Genomic DNA, 26153 nt, shown 5'->3' on the forward strand with positions numbered 1-26153 from the left:
ATCATCATTTAACTTTTGTGTGGGGTTACTACATGCCATATTCTTTATGTAGTTTACACATGCTGAATTACCTTATTTGCATGAAAAACAAGTACAATTTAAATGTTGAATAAGTTACACAGAGAAAGTGAGCAATGCAACAATTCTAGAATACCAAGTTGTCATTACTGACTGTGTGATCCTGCCCACTGACCAACAGTATTTCAACACCGCCGGGTCTGAGACCGTCAATCCGCGCATCTTATCACGTGGCTTGTTGAGCGTGTTACCACGGAGAAGTAGCGCGTGGTTGTCCACGCACAACTCACCACGCGCCCCACAGAGAACAAACAACATTATAGCGGCCACGAGGAGGTTACCCCATGGGACTCTACCCTCCCTAGCAACCGGGTCAATTTGGTTGCTTAGGAGACCTGGCTAGAGTCACTCAGCACGCCCTGGGATTTGAACTCGTGACTCCAGGGGTGACAGCCAGCGTCAATACTCGCTGTTACTTAATTTGCTATTATTTAGTTTATTATTGACCATTACTAAATCGTTGAATGAAGCAGCAGTCAGAGTGTTTAGTTTGGGAATAAACGTGAATATCAGACCGCACCGGCCGTAAAGACATTAATCACTGCAGCCAAAAAGTAGGAGACAGAGGCAAAGAGCAACTCCAGACATCAAGAGAGCATTAAACTGATGAAAGCATCACACAAGACCACATAGTGCTGTGTGTTTAACCCCACTGAAGAACAATGCAGAGCGTTTCTCAAACGGTCCCCTACACAGTGAGCATTTATAAGGGACATTTATATACACTGATGTTTGGAGCAGACAGGGCGAGCTTTGCATTTAGAAATCTAAATAATGAAAGTGAACTTTAAACTGACAAACTTCTTTGTTTTATTTGTAAGATCTGATCTGATCGAGAGCGTAAAACAGTGGGATCGTTTTTTTTCCCGCTTCATTTCAGGATTTGATTGGCACAAGCAACGACTCATGAAGTTGCGGATGAGATGATGTTCTAACCTTTCCCAATCACAAGGCCACACTTGTCAGCAGGTATTGTATAGGTGACTTCTTGTAGTCCTCCAGGAGTTCCCATGCTCCAATCACCACGACCTCTGCCACGACTTCTGGGCCCAACTGGACCACCAAAACCATCACGCTCCTGAGGAGATTTGAGGGACCCAAGAGAAGAGGGAAATAAAGATCAAAAATAAAGTTTAGCAAATTGTCCCATTTCAGACGTGGAACAAAGCTAACGTTTGACTTCAGAAGACATGGAATTTGGCACACAAGTCATATGGACTACTGTTATGGAGTGGCGCAGATGTACCTGTGCTGTGTGCACCAGCTCATTGATGAGGTGAACGGCGTGCTGACACCGATCGGCCTGACCCATTACCTGAGCGATCCGGTCTGGACTGATACCATCATCTGAAACACACACACATTTAGAAGTAAAAATAGAGGATTTACAAGACCTCCAGAGGAAAAGGATTTCTTCTAACCCTAACCTCGACCCTCCTTTCAATTCACGATTGTGAACCTGAACTGAATCAGCCAGACCCCACAGGACGTTAAACTGGAATTTGAATGACAATGAGGAATTTACGGAATTGTTACAAAGTTACACAACTGAGGAACTATTCTCTTAACTATAAACCAAGTTTAATACTTTCAAAACGATTAACACACCCATTAAATCAAATGATAATTTTTCCTTAGAGAACCAATTAAATGTCAAATCACACGTTTTACAGATAACTTGATATTGATTTATTCAGTGATTATTTGTATAGATCAAATCCTACAGTACATGTTGAGTGTATAGCCCTTTTCGGACGGGATTAGTTTTATATTGGGACTTAAGTTCTCCGAATGTCTGAAGTGGATGTTGGTCAAGAGAAGACGCCAGAAGACGCGCTTCACGACTTCCGATACCGCTGACCGTTGCATATGACCGAACATGTTTTTCCTCAAGCATTTCGAGTGTTTATTATGTAAAAGGGAAAGAACCAAACGTGTTTTGATTTGGTCAGGATAAGGTAAACATTAGCAAATCTCACGAAGCCTGTAAAGAACATGCCCATGATTATATTACATTAGAATGAGAGGAAAATATTTTTTTTTTATAATTATGGCATTTTCATGATAATTAAGTGAATCTTGCCTGGTTTTGTATTTTACCTGGATTTCGCCATTAAAAACGGCCAAATAAGCAGGTAATAAGTACCTTCTTAATTCTCTATTAAATTAGATTACCGTGAGTTAAAATACAATAATGTGAACGGATTGTCTATATTTTTCATTCAAGAGTGTAATGTAGGATTAGGCGCGTTAATGTTACCAGTTCTGTTGTATTAAGCCAGACTTCTTCTAATAATCCCATATACATTATACAGTGCTGTGAAAAAGTATTTGCTCCCTTCCTGATTTCTTTGTGTATTTTTCATACTAAATTGTTTAAAGGAGATATAATATAAAACAAAGACAACAGGAGTAAACACAAAATACAATTTTCAAATATATCTATTTTTTATTGAAGCAAAAAGGTTATCCAACACCTATATCACCCATGTGAAAAACTAACTGCCCCCTTTAACTTCATGGCTGGTTGTGCCACCTTTAGCAGCAACAACTGCGACAAACGCTTCCGATAACTGGAGATCAGTCTTTTTTTTATAACCCCAGTTTCATAGATTTGGGGATTTAGTATCTAAGGGGGCAAATACTTTTTCACACAGGCCCAGTTGGTATTGGATAACCTTTTTGCTTCAATAAATAACATTATCATTTAAAAACTGTATTTTGTGTTTACTCAGATTGCCTTTGTTTTATGTCAGATTTTGTTTGAATTATTTAAACAATTTAGTATGAGATACACACAAAAACAGAAGAAATCAGGACGGGGCAAATATATTTTTCACAGCACTGTATGGCCATGTTTAATATTTCCTGCATAATTAATCAGCACAGTATACATTTTCTAATAGGTCAGTAACACTGCTATCATAGCAGTGTGTAAATGCAGCAGACGCCCCCAACTCTGTGATTTTTAGAGACATCGCTTACCCCCGTGTGAATCGACGGTAATCATTACCGACATTCGCAGTAATAATTGCTTTACAGACGTATGTCCGGAAAACCAATGCATACGATAGGGCTTACGACAAAACAAAAAAATGAACTTTTATGACAAAGTTGTTTGATGACAGCATCCCACTTCTGGCTAAGCAGTTCGCTTTAGTGTATGGCTTAATGTGCTAATCAAACCACTACAGGTTGTGATTTAATTATAGAAAAATACAGTCTGCATGTGCTGTGCACTTTACAGTAAATGAGTGCTCACCATAAGCACACTGTATAATTATGTATATACATCTAATTCTTTTGTGGTTTAATCATCATGCTTGGGCATATCAAGATTTTACTTTATCCCAAATATGACATTCCGCATTTTATAAATAATTCCGTTTTTCTGACTTGATGCCGCGATTTCCCTACAGTAGCTAGCATATCATTAAAGAGTTTAATCTGAGTTCTTCTGACATGTTAAATTTCGCTGGGTTTACTTGATTCCATCAGGTTCCCTCTACTTGAAGTATTTGAGTAGAAATTACATAGTAATTTTTAACTGATGAAAACTCATTTCAAACATGTAGAACCACAGTCCACGACTGAATTAAGTTCAGCCAGGGTGCTATTTTTTGAGCCCATGTTTATAGGTAATTCACACAGAAACACGTATTATTAAAGCTACACTCGATTCTGACCCGCTGTTCAGCAACATAAATATTCATAGGATTGCAATCAGCAATCAGAGTAACAAACATGACAGAGAACAGTATATTAAATCGCTTAAACTCCTTAGCACTTCAATGATCCCTGTAGGGCCTCAAGTCTTACAGAGATTTGGGTGCTGCAAGTCCTAACATGACCCTAAACTGAGTTTACCAACAACACTTAGCTAGTGATTGGGAAGTACATACTTCATGAAGCAGTATAGGGACAGTAAATGTAAATGGGGGTGATTTATGGCCCGAGGAAGCTACAATGTGGACAGGCTTGATGCTGAAAATCAAGTGTCTTACACCACGAGACTAATTTGGCAGTATCTTGTTTATTATGTGTATGTGAAATGCATTCAAAGATCAAACTGACCCACGCAATACAGGATGGACAGGACAGTGAATGTGTTTGGGTCATCGTACTTTACACTGACCTTGTTTAAACTGGATTCTGACTCCTGCATCGTTCTGAATCTTCTTGATCATCTCTCCATTTCTGCCAATGACGATACCCACTGCAAATCTAGGCACTGCCACCTGTGTGCCAACACAATCAACACTTTTACAAGTGGAACTTTGCGTTTCACAGACAAACTGTCACACCATCACACGCACTTGTACCTTAAATCCATAACATTTATAATGTACTATAAGCTGACCTGTAAAATGAGCAGATGTATAAGACAAAAAGACAAAATAAAGTCAAATGTCGTTCTTACTTTTCAGTGCATTCAAACCACTTACAACTCACACGAGAACCTTTTTATCCACCACCAGAACCAGTTAAGGTTGTGTGGTTTTTTCTCTCCAAGATCTGAAATTGATTTTCAGATCGTTCCTAAGATAAAGCTATCGTATGACTTCAGAAGACTTAGAATATAGCACCCAAGCTCGTCTCCTTTGATGTTTCGAGTTGGCGAATGGTCTGCGACGAGAAGTCTCAGATCCCACAACCGATGGTTGTGAAGTGTGAGGACTTCTGCGAATCTCCCAGACAAATCACAGATGCTACGATGGATTTCAAACATGCTCGAAATCTGCCCGACAAGTTGTCAGGTGTTCGCACTGTCCCGACGGGCGAGAGGCCGACAATAAGAAACAGCCAGTGAAATTTAGAAAAAGTGCAAGAGGAGATCAAGGTGTTGGGAAGCAGGAGACCAAAAAAAATGGTTCATGGTTCATTTTTCTTTAACACATTTACCAATTTGACATAACATTTTTTTTTTATTTGACTTTACGGTGGAATACTTTGTATGGAAAATGTTAATAAAACACTATTGTTGCATATTGTTTTCTTTTCTAAGGAGGAACTAAATGCATTTTGACAGGAAAAGAAGTATATAAAGAATAAAAATTTCAGCACTTTTAAGATCTGCATTTAGTTGAGATTAACTATACAAAAATTATAAAAATATAACCTCCCTACCTGCTGTTTCATCATTATTTTAAGCATTACTTTGTGGAAATCAGTGAGCCGTTCTTTCATGTTTGTTGATGTTATCATGAATAAACTGGGTGAGATTGAGAATTAATTTAGTTATCGTAATTTTTAAGATGCGTTTGAAACGGGGGCCTGGGTAGCTCAGTGGTAAAGATGCTGGCTACCACCCCTGGAGTCGCTGAGTGACTCCAGCCAGGTCTTCTAAGCAACCAAATTAGCCCGGTTGCTAGGGAGGGTACAGTCACATGGGGTAACCTCCTCGTGGTCGCTATAATGTGGTTCTCGCTCTCGGTGGGGCGCGTGGCGAGTTGAGCGTGGATGCTGCGGTGGATGGCGTGAAGCCTCCACACACGCTATGTCTCCGCGGTAACGCACTCAACAAGCCACGTGATAAGATGCACGGGTTGACGGTCTCAGACGCGGAGGCAACTGGGATTCGTCCTCCGCCACCCGGATTGAGGCGAATCACTACGACACCATGAGGACTTAGAGCGCATTGGGAGGGGGCATGGGTATCTCAGTGGTAAAAGACGCTGGCTACCACCCCTGGAGTTCGCTAGTTCGCTAGTTCGAATCCCAGGGTGTGCTGAGTGACTCCAGCCAGGTCTCCTAAGCAACCAAATTGGCCCGGTTGCTAGGGAGGGTAGACACATGGGGTAACCTGCTCGTCGTCGCTATAATGTTGTTCCCGCTCTCGGTGGGGCGCGTGGCGAGTTGAGCGTGGATGCCGCGGTGGATGGTGTGAAGCCTCCACACGCGCTATGTCTCCGTGGCAACGCGCTCAACAAGCCACGTGATAAGATGCGTGGGTTGATGGTCTCAGACGCGGAGGCAACTGAGATTCGTCCTCCGCCACCCGGATTGAGGCGAATCACTACGCCACCACGAGGACTTCAAAAGCGCACTGGGAATTGGGCATTCCAAATTGGGAGAAAAAGGGGAAAATCCACCCCCCAAAACAGGTTGCATTTGAAACGGGAAGACGCTAAAGACAGTTGTAACGGGGTCTTAACCGTTTTGAGATTTGTCCACATCAAACACATTTAGAGGTGGTCGAAAAACACTTGTGACCACATTGGGCATCGGAGTGCAACAGCAGCAGAGCGCCGCCTAAAGGCACGAGTATGACATTTTGGTCCAATCTGGACTGGCTTAGATTAAATGCAAGCCTAATTAAGAGAAACTGTGTGCCGGTTCTCCGAAATACTGGATTCTGATTGGTCAATGGCGCCATCTAGCGGTCTGATATTTCTCAGTAACAACCGCACATCACGTATCAGACCGCTCATCTGGGTATCTGAGCCATCTTTGCTGCTTCTCTGATAACTGTGCGATCTCTACAAGGGGACAAATGGCTGTGTAGCTGATACACCCAGTCTGCGATCAGTCATGTCGTGTGCTTGGCTTTATGGTCTTATGTTTTGTTTTATATTTGAGCTCAAATTGATTTCAAGTCCAGGTTTCATTTAAGTTGGGATGGAGTTTTTGTGTTCTTACATCAATACTGCTGCCCAGTCTAGAGCCGAAGTCACTGCGGGCTCCTCTGAAATCCCCCTGATCTTTATCCCTGATGATCTCGGCCACCAGCTCTCGCGCTTGCTGTACAAACAAGCCAACAATAAGAGAAACAGTTCATATGCATGTATTCGATGTAATATGAATATGGTCTGTGATGGAACTTGTGCAAGACATAAAAATATTTTGGAATTATGTCTAATTCTGAAATAAAATTAATTTATTTCAGATGGAATTGCAATGTTATCATAGGATGGTAAAGGTTTTTTTTTTATATAACTTAATTTAACAGATAAATAATTTGTCTTTAAAAAAAAATGTTTATATTATATTATATATATTAATAATAATTTTTTTAAATATTTGTATTATATTTGAATATGTTTACTATGTCTGCGGTTTAAAAAAATAAAAAAAACATTTTTTAAAATATTTGTATTATATTTGAATATGTTTACTATGTCTGCGGTTAAAAAAAAAAAAAACATTTTTTAAAATATTTGTATTATATTTGAATATGTTTACTATGTCTGCGGTTTAAAAAAAATAAAAAAAAACATTTTAAAATATTTGTATTATATTTGAATATGTTTACTATGTCTGCGGTTTAAAAAAAATTAAAAAAAAACACTTGTCCGGGTCACATTTCACGAGAAAATCAGTAAGTAAAAAATTATAATCTACTTTTTTAATTTAAAAAAATTAATCATTTTTAGGACCATAAAGATTTTTTGAAGAATTGAGATTCTCAATTTATGTGTAGAAAAACAAATTAAACTCTCTCCCTTGAAAAAACAATGCATTACTTAATTTTCACCACAGTAACAAAGATGTCAACCTTTTTATTTATAACAGATTTCTTAATTATTTATAGAAGACTCTTTATCTATGATATGAAATGATTGAGAGAAAAAAAAAAAACGTTAATTTATTTCAGATGGAATTGCAGTTATCATAGGATGGTAAAGGTTTTTTTTTTTTAACTTCTTAGAGAAAAAAAAAAAAAAAAAAACTTTTTTTTATATTTGTATTATATTTGAAAATGTTTACTATGTCTGCGGTTAAAAAAAAAAAGGTAGCATTTTTTTTTAAATATTTGTATTATATTTGAATGTTTACTATGTCTGCGGTTAAAAAAAAAAAAATAATAATTATATTTGTATTATATTTGAATGTGTTTACTATGTCTGCGGTTAAAAAAAACAAACAAACATTTTTTTTTAAATATTTGTACTATGTCTTCGGTTTAAAAAAATATATATTTATGTCTTCGTTTTAAAAAAAAATATATATATTGTTTTATATTTGTATTATATTTGAATGTTTACTATGACTGCGGTAAAAAAAAAAAAAAATTATATTTGTATTATATTTGAATATGTTTACTATGTCTACGGTTTAAAAATATATATTTTTTTTTATATTTGTATTATATTTGAAATGTTTTCTATGTCTGCGGTTAAAAAAAAAAATGTATATTTGTATTATATTTGAATATGTTTACTATGTCTGCAGTTTAAAAAAATAAATAAATAAATAAAACACTTGTCGGGTCACATTTCACGAGAAAATCAGTAAGTAAAAAATTATAATCTACTTTTTTAATTAAAAAAAAATTAATCATATTTTTAGGACCATAAAGATTTTTTTTTAACATTGTGACATTTTCATGACAATTACACCACTCAAAATATTCATTTATTTAGAAATAAATTAGCCTATATTTTGAGTTGTGTAGTTATACTTTTTTTTTTTTTTTTTTTTTTACAGATATTTGCCATAACTTGTACTTCTGAATCTAAGTAAGGTGTGCGTTTACTTAACTTTTTATAACTAAAATCACACATTTCCCCCCATGATTCTCATTGGCCACATTAACACCTTGCATTAACATGTGTTTCATATCCGGAAAGTATCTGGATACTCTTTAGCTGGACTGCATTAACACCTTGCAGTCAAATGTGTCTCCACTATGATCGGACAGAGATCCGATCTAAAATTACCCATGCAAAATATTCAGTACAACATAGAGCTTTAACAACAGATGACTGTAGCGCAACCTCATCACATTATTCATTACTTACATAGTTATATCCAGATAACGAAAACACATTTGCATTTACACCTTCTTTTGAATGTAGTCAGAATTAGTTCCTGACCACTTCTGAATGTGGTTTCAGTGATTGCATCTTGGATGCATTTACACCTGTCATTTAATGTGGTCAAGCGTGATCCAATCACAGAAAACGCATGTTAATGCCATGTGTAAAGGGGGCCATTGCTTGGTTTCTCAATATATTTAGTGAGAGTCAACCTATTAAAAATCCTGACCTGAACTTTATAAGGGTCTCCAGTGATTCTCAGCGGTTTGTCTGATCCAGTGGGCATCGGGTCATCCTGAATCATAATCATCTTTACACCTGTTCTTTCCTGTGGGGCACAAGCACAGGGAAACATTAAGTAAATAAATAAAAGTACATGTATTAAAATTCTCTACTGCAGTACTAATTTCTGATAGTAATAAACAACGTAAATAAATGAATCATTAAGTTTTGAACCAGTTCACTGAACTGAACAGTTTGAATTGATTTTCGGAAATGATTCAAATTCATCCAACACCACTTTTGCTACTGAAGTTTGAATCGGAGACGCTATTAAAACCACACAGTAGCTAGACCGATAATCGGTTTGACCGATATTTTTTACCGATATTCACAATTTTCCACTTTATCGGTTATAAGTTCTTTAATATGGGGTTTACCGATCAAGTTGGACACAAAAGACGTTTTAAATATTAAGTGAGGAGGTTTGAACAAGTGCATTTTACAACTAGAACTAAACTATTAAGTTGTTAATGTGCCTAAAAGCAGAAATAAATCAAGAATTAAAAATCGGTTATGCTTATCGGTTATCGGACATTTAAACGAGGAGTCAACACAACACAAATTATTCTAATGAAACGCTCTTTTGGAAAGGTAATGGCCAAATAAAAAGTGCTTTAAATTAATTAGTTTCATAATCGCCGCAAAACCAACATGAATATATTGCAAACATTCCACCTGTAGCCCATTTAGACCTTTTTTATTTACCTATGTGACCTTGAGCTTCAAAATTGACTTTTTTAATTTTCTTATGAATATTTTCTCAAATACAGAACCAATCTTCATAAATTATATACCGTTTGAAAGCTTAAAGTCTCAAGAATCAAACTGTGCTGTCCCTTTATAAAAAATAAAAACCAGATGAAATTAGAAGTATAAACACTAGGTGGCTGCAGAGAGCTACTTATTCATCCCTGGTTGAAAAGAAGATGATTTCTAGATTTTGTCACAAGTTCTGCATTTAGATATATATTTTAACATTATCAAAGACTACTTTTGTCCAAGTTTAGCATTTTGTTTGAGGTTATTTTTGTCAGTTTTTGCATTCCTGAAATGAGTAGAATAACAAGAACCTAATTTATCCCTGGTTGTAACAAGATGAATGTGTGTGTGTGTGTGTGTGATTTCAGCATTGTAGATGTGTTATGGTCTCACCAATTCATTTTGGTGTGTGTGTGTTCTGCATTGTGGCTGATTATAGTTCTAGTTTCACAAATACATTTTTTTTTTTTTTTTTTTAAATCTGTTTTATAGTCTGACCAGTTCAGTTGTGTGTGTGTGTGTGTGTGTGTGTGTGTGTGTTTCTGTTTTGCACTCTTGATGTTTGGTAGTCTCACCCCTTCATGTCTGTGTGTGTTTTTTCTGCATTGTGACTGTTTTTTAGATTTTATTTAATAAATAATGAAAAAAAAAAATCTGTGATTTTTAGTGTTTCTCATTCATTTCCTATGGCGGTCACTTTTGACCGGAAACAGTACAAGTGAAACTTTTTTTCTTCTACTACTTAGACTGATCGAATAAACTCCAATTTCTTTGTGTGTGTTCAGATATCAAATGGACAAAAAGTTACCAAGTTTCGTACCCGTCAGATAAAGGAAACCAGTTTTATTGAAGAAACAAAATTGATTTCGGTCAAAAATGACCGAACAGTGCATGAGGGTAAAAACAGTTTTTTTAATATCTGTCCTTTACTTTAGTATACATTTTTTTTTTTTTTTTTACTCACTTTGACTTCACTATATTTTAAATTCCTCCTGACCCTTTTAATACTTCGTGACTGAACGCCACAAAAAATAATAGCTGTACGTGTACATTGCGTGCGGATCGGCGAAAGTGACGTCTGATTCGAGAAAGAATAATTTGAGTCAAATCTTTTACATTTGATTCCTTTGAATAGGTTAAAAAGATTCAAAGTGGTCTGAATGATTTGTTTTGTGAAACACGAATATGAATGCATGCAACGAACAACTTGTGTTTTCGTCGTTTCCACTGGGGAAGAAAAGAAAACGCTCAAGTCAGTTTTAATCTGTTTTGACTGAATTAATTTAATATGTTTTGACCGAAACATTATGAACATTGTGATATCATGAAGTGTGCAATCAGTCGCCCGTATTTCTAGGAGACTTGTTCAAATCAAGTCAATCAATGCAGTTAGCTGTTTGTGCAGTTTACATTAAACCAAGGTACGATGTGTATACTGTATAATGACCATATGTGCTCATGTCTAACAATAACATTTGCAAAACTTATTTAACCTGAAACAGATAATTATTTTTAGCCTAAGTTTTCTGAAGATGTGAATGGTGCTTGCCTAAGTAAAACTAGGCTGTTCTGGGTGGTTGCCAAATACTTTTGATACTCAAGTAGATTTAATATCAGTTACTTTATTAGGGGTTCAAGCCCGAAGGGCTGAAACCCTATTGTATTTGTCAGGATTTTTATTATTTTTATTATTCTGCCCTAAAACTGATTGTGCAGACCAAACCGTAAGTCGTAGAGAGCTGCAACTTTGAGGGAAGGTAGTACCCCAGAGTACTACAGCGTATCAAAGTTTGGGCCCGATCAAGGTGGCGCTACAGTGATCATTTTTACGTTTTGGCCCATAACTCCTAAACCGTTTGTCACACACTCGTGTCTTATATCGTTGGATTCCTTGGCTCAAGACGAACAAACGTATATTATATCCGATTTCATTTCCATCGTGAAAATTCACGTTAATTTGCATAATTCTAAAAACCTACTTTTCGAACTCCTCCTAGGCCGTATGTCCAATTTGCATGAAAATTGGGGTGAATCTACTATGAACCCTCCTGACAAAAAGTTACTTGAGATAATTGTAGACAGTGTCAGAATGAGGATGTGTACCAAGTTTTATTAAAATCGGCCACAAGGTGGCGCTATAACAAGGACATTTAAGTTTGCCAATAACTCCGCAACAGAGTTGAATAATTTCAAAATTCTTTTTTCCTCTAATTCCTTGCACCAAGACCTACAAAATGTATATCTTCGTATTATTGGTTTTTATAAAAAATTTTCCACTATTCTAATTTTCTAAAAAAGCAACTTTTTCTAATTCCTCGTAGGCCGTATATACGATTCTCAAAAAAATTGGTGTGTGTCTACTATAAACCCTCCTGACAAAAAGCTATCAAAGGAATTTTGATTCGTCGAAGCGTTGAAGATATAAGCCAACAAAACTGGTCAGGCGTCGTCCATTTTGTACGTATTGACCAATATCTACCAAACAAAAAGGCCAAATGTTACGAAACTTGATACACATATACAACAGCACATTTTGAGTCTGCATGCAAAATCGCGAAAAAATTCACCTATAGGGGGCGCTACAACTAAAAAATGCTCATAACTCCGCAACTGTATCAATGAAGTTGAAAATTGGTATGCTTCTTGTAGGGGCCAAATTCTAACACATTCTACAATATGACTCAGACAAATAAAAAAACATGGCTGCCAACAGCCAATCACATTTCAGCAAAATGGCTGTATAAATGGTGTGTAAATTATTGTATATTATCCAATGTTACCTGCTATTGTGAACTACATCTAGGACTCCCTAGGTCAATAATTATCAAAGAAAAGTTTAACTTTAGTTATTTATTTAGTTATTTAGGGGTTGCATTTATCATGTGGGTTTGACCAAGTGTATCCAAAAGCCTATAATTCCTAAAATAAATATTCAAATTTCTAAAACCTTTGGAGATTGGGTGCTTTGTGGCTTTATAACAGTTAAAAAGTAAAAAATAAAATGACCACCATAACAATTATCCTGTTTCAGAATCGTTGAACACAAGACATCAGAGTCATATTTAACACCAGTTTGCAAATTCAGCAACTTACAAAGTACAAATACATACACAAATATATACCTTTTTTGCATACATTGAAAAGTTCTTAAAAGGCTTGAACCCTGACAATTGCTGCTTGCAGCTATATTTACTTTAGTATTTTTCTCATGATCAAATGAAGCTATTACATTCGAGATGGAGTTTGTGTTTAGTGCTCACATATTGCGTGCCATTTTGAAAGCTAAAAATAGAAAGCACATCACAAGCCTCGCGCATGCAGTCTTTATAGTTATAACTTAAACGTGAGTCGCAAAACAATCAATTGTCTTCAAGAAACTTTGAATGAAATGCACGTGTCATATGGACTACTTTAATTATGCCTTTACGGTTCTTTTATGTGATTTTTCGAGCTTGACAGTAACGACCATTACAAACACATGGTATCTGATTTGGATCGTTACCCAATCCGGTTAAAAATGTCAGTATCGGAGCAAATACCGATACCGGTTTTCAGATCCGTGTATCCCTAATGGCAAGCGATTCAAATACTATAAAACTAAATAAACTAACCTGCAGTTGTTTGATGGTGTCTCCTCCCTTCCCGATGACCAGACCAACTTTACTGGCTGGAATCAAGATCTCCTGAACAGAGCTGTTCCCGTCCATCTGAGTGTGGAAGCCCGGTCCGTTCCGACACCGGTCCACGATCTGACCCAACAATCTCTTGGCTTGCCTGAAAAGAGAGCATGAATGACAGAAGACGAATGAAGACTCATGGAGACTAGAGACTGAATTCACACTCTTAAAGTGGCAGTCAAGCATTTAGAGTTTATGTTAATTTTCAGAATGGAAAGTGTTTGTTTTGTGCTTAAGGATTAATCAGTATATTCTTACTCGATACTTTCTGGGGTCCCAGTCAAGGTGCAAGGCCGATCCATCATACCGCCACTGTCTGTGGGGGACACAACCACCAATTGCAAACAACTAAAAATGAATTCTAAGCAATCATAAAAGTACACAACACAAACTTTGGGTAAACGAGGAGCTGATGTTGACCAGTTTGTCGGCTACTAGCTTATTAGTTCTTTTATACGGTCAAATTTAGCTCCGCCCACCTGTGATATTGCTTAAAGGGATAGTTCACTCAAAAATAAAAAATCTCTCATAATTTACTCACCTTTATGTCATCCCAGATGTGTATGACTTTCTTTCTTCTGCAGAACACAAATGAAGATTTTTAGAAGAATATTTCGGCTCTGTAGGTCCATACAATGTAAGTGAATGGTGACAAGAACTTTGAAGCTCCAAAAATCACACAAAGGCAGCATAAAAGTAATCCATACTCCAGTGGTTTAATCCATGTCTTGATAAGTGAGAAATGGATTTATATTTAAGTCCTTTTATACTATAAATCTCACATTCTCTTTCACATTCTTTTTCTTTTGTTTTTATTGATTCACATTCTTTGTGCATATCGCCCCCTACTGGGCAGGGAGGAGAATTTATAACAAAAAAGGACTTAAATATTGATCTGTTTCTCACCCACACCTATCATATCACTTCAGAAGACATGGATTAATCCACTGGAGTCGTATGGAATACTTTTATGCTGCCTTTATGTGCTTTTTGGAGCTTCAAAGTTTTAGTCACCATTCACTTGCATTGTATGGACCTACAGAGCTGAGATTCTTCTAAAAATCTTCACTTGTGTTCTGCTGAAGAAAGAAAGTCACACATCTGGGATGGCATGAGGGCGAGTCATTTATTTTTGGGTGAACTGTACCTTTAAGACTGATCTCGACTATTTTTGTGTTGTTAAGTGTACAAAAAGTAGTCATTTTTAATTTGTATTTTTGCTTTTTGACAATGCTATTAAAACCATAGGTGTACAAAATTAAAAATCTAACCATTATGATAATTTGAATAGTAATTTAGCTTAAAATATTTCTGTAACATCTCACTTTCGCATACGTCACTGTTACTGTCCATATACAGTCGAGTTTTTTGCTTTGGACGCAGCATTAATAATAAGTTATGATATAACACACTGAGTGGCATCTACATAAGCTGGCCTGTTAAAAAAAGGCCACATTAAACTCTAAATTCAATTACACTGGCTATCCGGTGGTCATTAAGGAAAGTAAATCATCACAGCAGTTTATAGAAGACACAAAACACTCAAGATGAAGAACCAGTATTCAGATTAAAATATACCAGCAGCGATCTGGATCTTGCAGTTGGATTCCAGTTGAATTCTCGTGATCTGTTCACCACCCCGACCAATTACTGTGAGAAGAGAAATCAAGAGTTACACGTCTATTACGATGAGACCTATGCAGAAGCACCATCGAAACAATAATCTGAACTGAATAGTGAAATAAAGACTTAGTTCAGCCAAAAATGAAAATTCTGTCATCGTTTACCCTCACGTCATTCCAAACCTGTATGACTATTTCTTGTGTGGAACACAAAAGGAGATGTTTAGCAGAGCGTTCAGGCTGCTCTTTTCCACACAATGAAAGTGAATCCTGACCAGCGACGTTCTGAGTTACATCTCCCATGTTTTTTGCACAGAAGTCAAGGTTTTGGAATAACAAGAGGGTGATCATTTTCATTTTCGGGTAAACTATCCCTTTAACCTCTTTAACTCTGCTGGGCCTGGAACATGCAACACGTTTGATTACAAAATAAAAGTCCCTGGATACGCAATTCACTCGTGTGGTACCATTTGAAAGCTTAGAATCTGAACTTTTCATAACTTTTGCATTTATGTAACAAAAAAATAAGATAACGTTGCATGTTTTTTTGGTCATGATATATAAACATGACTATGAAAGAATACTTAAAACAGACATGCCATCTATCAAATTTAAACTCTCGTTCTCAGGAATGTTTGAATCAAAGGAATCGCAAAGTGAAATATGATCTCTCACAGATATCAAAGACAAAAGTCTCATGTCTGCTCCGATCACTGCTTCTGTAAGTCTCCCATCAACTCTTACCTCAGGCTGTTTTCTTTAAAACAAGCCATTGTTTACTTGTCTGTGAGTTGTTTGGGTAAATAATCTAATGTATTGTCTCAGAAGTAAAAAAAATGTTCTCAACTATTGATGATGAAATTTTATACATCAGGATTTCAGCTTTCTAACGTCACCAAGATTGAGGTTCTACTCGACTCACGGGCCGTTATATTTGATGAAACAGTGAGGAAGGTCTATGCGCTCTACTGTAAATATACATTCGTTGTCTATGGACGAGTGCATGCGTTAGTGCGCCACCTACATTTCAGATCTGTATATTGTGATGGAAGGTGATGGAGGAAATATTAGTTTTCCTAGTACTTTCAGCCATCTAGTGGAATGAAATAAGACTTTTTGCAAGGAGATTAAGCAAACATAGATAGATAGATAGATATCTCTCTATATTATATATATATATATATATATATATATATATATATATATATATATATATATATATATATAGATAGATAGATAGATCTGTATATAATATATATATATATATATATATATATATATATATATATATATATATATATATATATATATATATATACAGATAGATAGATAGATAGATAGATATATCTCTATATATATATATATATATATATATATATATATATATATATATATATATATATATATATATATATATATATATATCATAAAATTATAAACACATACAGTATTATTTATAAATTATTAGAATATTTTTTGGAGCTTTTTCTGTAAAATCAGACCAATTTTCTACAATTAGTTCACTGTTGTGTGTGTAAGGTGAGCTTTTAAATTTGGGAGTGAAAAATTGAAGGCGGCTGCCAAAAAATGCACCAGAGTCGAAGTTAATCAATTTAAAAAAGTTACTCAGAGGTCCTTAGAGTACAAAAACATCCGCATCAAAAAACTGCCTTGATAATATTATATATTAATATTATTTTCCATTTATTTAACCAACATCAGTCCTGATCATAACTACCAAATATTAATTTAATATTCATCAATTTTCAGGATTTTAACCATTTAAACGCCAGTTTGTTTACATAATGCCACCTGTTGTTTATGAAAAAAAAAAAAAAATATATATATATATATATATATATATATATATATATATATATATATATATATATATATATATCTTTTTTTTTTTTTTTTTTTTCTTCCATATACTAAATCCTAAGGGGAAAGTTTTTTGGATTATCACAGTCTGGGATATGTCAATGATTAGCAGCAACATTGATTTTTGATTATTTTTTGTACAGTGTCAGATTTAAAAAAAAAACAAAAAAAACACTCAGGACCTTAGAGGACAAAAAAAGTCCACGTCAAAAAAATGCCATAAAAACATTAGATATTAATACTATTTTCCTCTTTCGCTGACATTACCAAATATTCATTTATTTTCAGGATTTTAACCCTTTAAATGCCAGTTTGTTTACATAATGCCACTGATGTTTTTTTACACACACACAAATTTCTCTGTACACATACAAAACATACTCTGACATCCATATCAACACACACACACAATTTTAGCTGCATCATTTATTCAATTGGCCTGCAGTGCTCTATAATACAGCAAACAGAAAATAGGGGAAAAGCATGTATTTGCTCCATAGGCTAAACATGAGAAAAATGGCGCCATCTGGTGGAAAAAATTAAAAATGTAAATTTTGAAGCCAGGGCTCCGGAATGAAAGCATAATATCATAGAATTCATGATTTTATGCTTTAATGGCACTGGGATCAAATATTGCAGTTTTAATGGGTTTCAATGGGGCCATTTTTGTCCTGAAGGTCCCGAGTGTAACCAAGTTATATACACAAGTGTATTATAGATGTATTATAGGAACTGAGGTTAAAATATCAAAATTCCCCCAAAAACACACACGTTTGGCAAAATTTATACTGTTGGCATTAACGCAGCCAAAATGATAAAAAAAAACCAAAAATGACAAAAATGTCCCGAAGGTCGCTCAAGGGTTAAGAAACTGTCATGCTAGGCTAACATGTTTGGAATCATACTTCTAAGCAACACAGTGACATTCTAGATCATCTATACAGACATACGATTAGTATGGCCTTGATGATAAATTAACTTATTAATTTAAGTGATTTCCAGTACTCACTGAATCCAACCATCTTATCAGGCACTTTGAAGTCTTCTGTTACAATAGCCCTAAACAAACAGAAAGAACAATATAGTCATTCAAACTGAGCATTTACAGCATTTTATTATGGAAAAGCCATAATCTTAGCTACAGTACAATGCAGTAGTTGTAAACACATGAGTAAGGTTCTCACCTTTGATGTACCATTGCACCAAGTTGGTTAACCACTTAGAAACAGAACAAAAGAGAAAGAACGTTATTATTTATGCCACATAATGATCCATCTGAAGGTTCAACAAACCAAATGGCCAAATCTAACAAAAGTATGTCACACAAGCAACTGTCAAATTATCATCGGTTTCTGCTTTCATATGTCTGAAGAAGCAACCTTGGAGAAGATCTACATTTGAAGTTATTCAGTTTCACGAAGTGTTCAGATCACAGCGAAGCATTTCACATTCTGCCAAACGTAACTTCAAACCTTATCAAATCTAATGTTCTTAAGCAGTTCAATAAATATCTAGGTGTTTAGGAGGACGGTTATGAAAAAAAAAAAAGAAAGTATCTTCATGTTTCATCATTACAGGGATATGTTAAAGATTGTATTAAGCCGCTTTTTCACTGTCTCCGACATTCGCGTATGACTGTCGTATTTGTCCCCCTGGTGACCCTCGTGATGAACTATCATTTTGCTCGCAATGGATTTTATTTATTAAGGAAGAAGCTACCAAAGGTTTACCTCAAGAACGACATTACTATGTGTGATTTTGTTGAGCAGGATTAACATTCACTCAGTATTTATTATTAATAGTATCATTTATCATTATTGCCGTTTTAACAGTTAATATTGTGATAATCAACAGCAACAACCACCATAATTCAGCAAATATGAATTAGAAATTCACAGATGTGATTTTAAATGTGTAGTCAGAAATAAATGCCACATGTACACATTTAATCACGTAAGCGTGTGACATTTTTGGAAAGTAAACATTTACATTTATGCATTTGGCTGACGCTTTTATCCAAAGCGACTTATAGTGAGTGCACTTATTACAGGGACAATGCCCCTGGAGCAACCTGGAGTTAAGTGTCTTGCTCAAGGACACAATGGTGGTGGCTGTGGGGGTTGAACCAGCAACCTTCTGATTACCAGTTATGTGCTTTCGCCCACTACGCCACCACTCACATGATAAACAATCATTTCTGACTTCCACATTCATAACTGTCCAAAATACAGAAGTAGCAGGTACTTAGAATAAAGTTTGGGTCAAAATCCATTGATATTGCTCACTTTGCACTGATAGTTTTGCATGAATGCATCACTTCCTGTCGGGCGGTCGCATGCGGTCTAGTCGCACGAGTTGAAATTTTTCAACGTAGCCGAGGCTCAAATCGGATCCGAAAATGGCACACCCGGAGATGGTCAGAACCCCACAACTCACCAATGGAAATTAATGACTTCCGGTCTATCGGCTGTCGTTTGTCGGACGCAGTGAAGCTAAATGACCCAAAAAAATTACATGTCCATCCAGTTAAATGGGCAGCTTCAGGGTGGACGGTCAGTGGATAAATTAGCCACTACATGGTTTTGATTGATATCTAGCAAACACATTTGTAAACTTATTTTGATGATTTTCTGTAAAATTACATTAATTTCCCATATATCTTCCCATAACAGGGTGGACATGTTATCTCCACTATCAGTGTTAAAATTACACATGCACCACAAATGAATACATGTAAGTGAGAGACTACTAAACTCTTAATTGTATGGGGGATAAAATAGAAATCCAATGATTTAGCACTTATTTTGTCAAAGATGTTTGACGTGCAGTTTTGGGGACATAATGAAATTACTTGAAAAGGATTTTGATTATTTAAAATGTAACTTTTAAGACCACAGAAGTGTGTGTCACATTATAAACAGCCTTTATTCTTTGTAACATGCCTATCAAAATTGTAATCGGGTGAAATTAAATGATATAAATACCACACACACGCTTGTATTGGGGACTTAAATTAGGGATGGCTCAGATCCGATACCTGGATCGGTGTCAGCTCCAATACTGATGTTTTTAGACGGATCGGGTAACGGTCCGACGAGCCCAATCCACATCTGATACTTTGTGTTAGTCATGTTCGTTACGGTCAAGCTCCAGAAATGACATAAAAGAACCATTAAAACATTAAAGCAGTTCATATGACTCGTGCGTTTTATTCTAATAGCTCTGTGAATCACAAAAGACTGCGTTTAGTAAGTAAATATAGAGTATTAGCAGCGCTAATGTGTTAGTTTATCATCATTATTATTTGTTGACAATTTATAACAATATTTAAGTTGAATGGGTTCCAAGAAATAACTGTGTGAATGAAAAGTGGACTGATGTCTTACAACTAAATTGAAAGAAAAATGGTTTCTTTTCTATCAAAGACTTAGACTTGAATTACTAATAATTTTGCTGCTTCATTATCTAGTAAACTAGTTCACAATAACGTTTCTCTTAATAGGCTGTACATTTAAATTGAAATAATGTGTAGTTAGTGGTTTGTGTTTCTTTACATATTACAGAGTACTCCCAATTAGTATCACACAATGAGGTAAAGATATTCTAAACTGATTATGCAAAAAACAACACTGGTATCGGATCAGCTGATCCTGAGATTTCAGGTATCGGAAGAGAAAAAGTGGTATCGGTGCATCCCTAACTTAAATGTCACCGAATTGTAGGAATGACCCATATATACAGGTGCTCCCACGTGAGACGCTGCTTTACATTGAAAAACAGCGCAGAACGCAAAAAGTCAGTGCAAAAATGAAAAATGCTTAAATAAAATGACCAGGAAGGAGAGAGAAAGGGAAAGGCTTAATATGAAAATAATGTGGGCCTATTTCTCCTTGAATTAGTATCGTTGTTTTGGCAGTAAATAGTGTTTATCACAAGGGAACTGTGAGAAAATCACATTAAACGTTTTCACTAAACCTGTACTACAGTAATTTTATTTTGTTTTAAAAGTGCTGCGCTTTGGGGGACCTGGGTAGCTCAGCGAGTATTCACGCTGACTACCACACCCTGGAGTCGCGAGTTCGAATCCAGGGTGTGCTGAGTGACTCCAGCCAGGTCTCCTAAGCAACCAAATTGGCCCCGGTTGCTAGGGAGGGGAGAGTCACATGTCTCGTCTCCACGGTAACACGCTCAACAAGCCAAGTGATAAGATGCGTGGATTGACAGTCTCAGACGCGGAAGGCAACTGGGATTCATCCTCCACCACCTGGATTATTTTTTTTTGGGGGGGGGGGGGGGTTTTCCCCTTTTTCTCCCAATTTGGAATGCCCAATTCCCAATGCGCTCTAAGTCCTCGTGGTCGCATAGTGATTCGCCTCAATCCGGGTGGCGGAGGACAAATCTCAGTTGCCTCCGCGTCTGAGACCGTCAACCCGTGCATCTTATCACGTGGCTTGTTGAGCGCGTTGCCACGGAGACATAGCGCGTGTGGAGGCTTCACGCCATCCACCGCGGCAACCACGCTCAATTCACCATGCGCCCCACCGAGAACAAACCACATTATAGCGACCACGAGGTGGTTACCCCATGTGACTCTACCCTCCCTAGCAACCGGGCCAATTTGGTTGCTTACGAGACCTGGCTGGAGTCACTCAGCACGCCCTGGGATTCGAACTAGCGAATCAGCGAACTCCAGGGGTGGTTGCCAGCGTATTTTACCACTGAGCTACCCAGGCCCTCTCCACCACCTGGATTGAGGCGGGTCACTATGCCACCATGAGGACTTAGAGCGCATTGGGAATTGGGCTTTTCAAAATAAAATAAAAATAAAAAAGTGCTGCACTTTTTCTCACCTCTTTCTCTCTCTTCCAGAACAAGCACTGACATATGCAATAAAATGTAATTCCATGTCATGAATAGGTGCGTTTACTGGTGATTTAAAAGCATGTCAAACGGTGCAATATCAGTTTTTGTTGGCCTGGTGTGTGATATGCATGTCTGTTTGTCTTCTAGTCGTATTTGACTTTGTTTTTGTTCCCGTTCTCCTACCAGATGCTCACGCTCTATTTTTGGTCAAAAAGGAAAGAACGAATGACTTTAAATGTTCCACTGGCACAAATCACATGATCACTTCCTAGATCAAGAGCTCCTGTCCACACTGTGATTTCAGATTCACCATCTGTTCAGTTTCAATAGTGAACAACTATGAAACATACATTAACATGTCGTGTATGTCATGTTTCCCACATCAGCCTGTGGTTTCTATCCCATATAGAGCCATAAGATGACACTGATATTTAAGCAATTACATATGAGAGGTAGCGTTATATTTTGACTGGTCTTTGTAAGGTAACACACAGCAGAGTCACAATATTCACAATATAACAGCATCAAATGCTTTTCTGAAACCGTTACATCTCCATAATGAAAATACTAAAGGGATAGTTCACCCAAAAATACAATTCTCCTTTACTCCCCTTCATGTTGTTTCAAACCCGCCCGACTTTCTTGCTTTCTAGAAACACACAAGATGATGTTCGGCTGAATGACAGTCTGGAAAAATGGTGCAATGAAAGTGAAGGTGCCAAACATCCTCTTGTGTGATCCATGAGGGTGAGTAAATGAGGGAAAGTTCACCCAAAAAAGAAAATTCTCTCATCATTTACTCACCCTCATGTCATCCCAGATGTGTATGACTTTCTTTCTTCAGCAGAACACAAATGAAGATTTTTAGAAGAATATCTCAGCTCTGTAGGTCCATACAATGCAAGTGAATGGGTGCCAAAATTCTGACACCAAAAATCAAATAAAGGCAGCATAAAAGTAATCCATATGACTCCAGTGTTTAAATCCATATTTTCAAAAGTGATATGATAGGTGTGAGTGAGAAACAGATCAATATTTAAGTCCTTTTTTGCTAGAGATTCTTCTGCCTGCCCAGTAGGGGGTGATATGCATGAAGAATGTGAATTACCAAAAACACAAGATGAAGAATGTGAAAGTTAAAGTGGAGATTGACAGAGCAGAGAGGAGAATATATAGCTTAAATATTTATCTGTTTCTCACCCACACCTATCATAGGACATGGATTTAACCACTGGAGTCTTATGGATTACTTTTATGATGCCTGTGTGATTTTTTTTGAACTTCAAAATTTTGGCACCCATTCACTTGCATTGTATGGACTTACAGAACTGTGGTGGCGGAGGACGAATCCCAGTTGCCTCCGCGTCTGAGACAGTCAACCCGCGCATCTTATCACGTGGCTTGTTGAGCGCGTTGCCACGGAGACATAGCGCGTGTGGAGGCATCACGCCATCTACCGCGGAAACCATGCTCAACTCACCACGCGCCCCACTGAGAACGAACCACATTATAGTGACCGCGAGGAGTTTACCCCATGTGACTCCACCGTCCCTAGCAACTGGGCCAATTTGGTTGCTTAGGAGACCTGGCTGGAGTCACTCAGCACGCCCTGGGATTCGAACTAGCGAGCTAGCGACCTCCAGGGGTGATAGCCAGCGTATTTTACCACTGAGCTACCCAGGCCCCCCTACAAATACATTTTCATAACAGTTTGTTATCGGCCTTTCCAACCACCTTAGTTATCGATATCGGCAAAATCCACTATCTGTCGACCTCTAGATCACTATATGACCAAGACAACACTGAGTGTAACTGCTCATACATTTAAAGCGCTTGCTGAAGGCTCTAGAGCAACACAAAATGTACATTTATTCATTTAGTAGACGCTTCTATCCAAATTCAACAAGCGATTCATCTCGAGTCAATTACATTAAAAGTGCTGAAACACAAAGTTCCAAAAGTGGCCAGAAAATTCAGTGAAGCAATAAGCTACGAGAGGATTGTACCATGGGTAAAAAATAAATGTAGCTATCTATTGAACTTACTGAAATGTAAAGCTCCCTTGCCCGTGGTAAAATCACTGTAATGCATGACACCTAGAGGCTTACTGCTTTTAAAAACTGTTACAATAACCATATAATAAAAGACAGCAAGTAATAGAGTTTATTAGCCTAACTATAGGCTGTTTAAAGTTGCAAATCAATGAAGAAACGGTGCATTAATCTAGAATATGCAGTCACGGGTGTGCGTGTGCATACTTACAATGCACTTTTACAACATGGCTCATCCAATCACAACTTAAAAGCCTGAATTATACCAAATAATTTAAAACTGCCTTACCTCCTTCGTCCAAAGAGCGTTTCTGCCCTCCGTATCCATAGAGCGAGGCATCGACAACTGGAGAAGTGTTGTTCAGATGGGTCATTGGTTCTCCACCAATTTTACCAATCTGCAAGACAGAGCAAACACGACTGAAACAACACGTGTGAACAACCAACATGCCTCGGCCTGTGCACATGTGGAAGGCATGCAGGTTTGTGCATTTGAGTGATCAGAAGTCAACTGCTTTTTCAAAAGACTCATAATTACCATGAATATTAGAGCTGAAATGTGTTTTCAAACAGCTTTCCTGAATACTCCCCCATAGCTGTTTCAACCAACAAATGGCTTGCTTACAGTCGACTATGCATATTAAGATGGTGTACAAGAAAGTACTTTAACTTAAAGACACAAATCAGCTTTAGCGGAAAAGTTTACCATTCCTTTTAGACTCACAGATGTTTTAGATTGTCAAGAATAAATGTTGTAACCAACAAAAGCAGCTTTATACAATTATTAGACTACTATTTTGTAGCTCACTTTTCACAATTCTCGTAAGATTACTACTCTTCCGAACACAATTAGCTGCTCTCACAGACGGTTGTCTGACAATCTTCACAAAAGCACATTTTTCCATTCTAATGTGGCCTTTCTCCATTCAAAAGTATAGCGTTTCAGAAAATTACACAAAATTGAGGCATTTTGCCATAAAAAAAAAAAACTTCCTAATACAATGTGATCAATTACAGGAATCTATTAGGTGTAAGTCACCTTTGGAAACTACCTGAATTGTGGAATTTGAGGGAAACCCATAGTAAGTGATAAAGAGTTATGAAGTTCAGATAACTGCATAAGTATTTACCGGTTATAAATAACGATTATGTTGCATGTTCATTTTTTTCCACTGTTATGGAGCGCAACAGTTGCCACCTTGTTTGTGGAACGATTTTTCCCCCATTCATTTTTTCCACACGGATTTCATAAAACCCTTCATAAAAAGAGTTGTAAGCCATGAACCAAACCAACCAGCTCTGAGGTGAATCACAACATTTGATGCAAAAAAGGCAAAGCTACAAGTCTGTGTACTTCATGAGGGAATGACAAAATCCCATGGAGCATAGCTAATGACACAATCACACTAAAAACAATGGAAAAAGATAAAACTATTGATTCTCTGATTGATGGATCTTTCTCTCCAGGATCATGAGTAGTGTGGAATTCTGCTATTAAACACAATTTTCAACCCGATCTCACGAGAATTCGTCACAATAGTACGAGGTGGAGAATTCGTACGAGTTACACACCCACCAATCAGAGGAGTTTACCTCATGTGCTTGTAGTTGCCGATGCGGCGCTTGTCCCGTGTTAAGCCAAACTGTGTTGTAACTAGCAAAAACCCCATCCCTAAACCTTAAACATAAGCATTAGAGGGCTTAAACATAAGCATTAGAGGGCAACCGATAGTGGACTTTGCCGATACCAATAACTAAGATGGTGGGAAAGGCCGATAATCGATTAGTCAGCCGAAGAATGTCAAAAAATTGTTAAAAAAATAGGCACAGACAGAGTCATAAATGAATAAAATCCCAGATGCAGTTTATTGTTAAACCAAAATCCCCAAAATAACCAAAATAAATAAAACAGAAAAAAATAAAAATACAATAAAATAAGATTTGGTGCATAACATGGGACTTTTAAGTATAAACAAGCCCAAAACACACCGGGGACTCTTATTTTGAAATTACAGAGGTTTGGCTCCAATATAATGCTCTATATGAAAGTATTTACCAAATGAGTCTTTTTATAGCCTATAGATTCACCAGATGAAAAGTTTTATATGTATATATTTCATCAGATGAGGTGTATTAATAAGGGATAACAACTTTCGGCATATATTATATATATATATTATT

At 36.8% G+C, this 26153-nt stretch overlaps 1 protein-coding gene across 2 annotated transcripts in view; it reads right to left on the reverse strand.

Moving 5' to 3' along the window:
• LOC127440019 (far upstream element-binding protein 3-like) overlaps nt 1-26153 on the reverse strand; it is a 58605-nt gene that overhangs the window by 21108 nt on the left and 11344 nt on the right. For both annotated transcript variants that reach the window (XM_051696384.1, XM_051696385.1), the window contains exons 2-12: nt 24262-24370; nt 18243-18276; nt 18068-18117; nt 15134-15205; nt 13814-13871; nt 13490-13652; nt 9067-9165; nt 6718-6819; nt 4214-4316; nt 1325-1425; nt 1015-1156 (exon numbers count right to left, since the gene is read on the reverse strand). In XM_051696384.1, coding sequence (XP_051552344.1) covers nt 1015-1156; nt 1325-1425; nt 4214-4316; nt 6718-6819; nt 9067-9165; nt 13490-13652; nt 13814-13871; nt 15134-15205; nt 18068-18117; nt 18243-18276; nt 24262-24370 — 1033 coding nt within the window. The remainder of the gene's footprint in view (nt 1-1014; nt 1157-1324; nt 1426-4213; nt 4317-6717; nt 6820-9066; nt 9166-13489; nt 13653-13813; nt 13872-15133; nt 15206-18067; nt 18118-18242; nt 18277-24261; nt 24371-26153) is intronic.

This window comes from Myxocyprinus asiaticus, chromosome 4, assembly GCF_019703515.2.
Source record: "Myxocyprinus asiaticus isolate MX2 ecotype Aquarium Trade chromosome 4, UBuf_Myxa_2, whole genome shotgun sequence".
Taxonomy (NCBI): Eukaryota; Metazoa; Chordata; class Actinopteri; order Cypriniformes; family Catostomidae; genus Myxocyprinus; species Myxocyprinus asiaticus.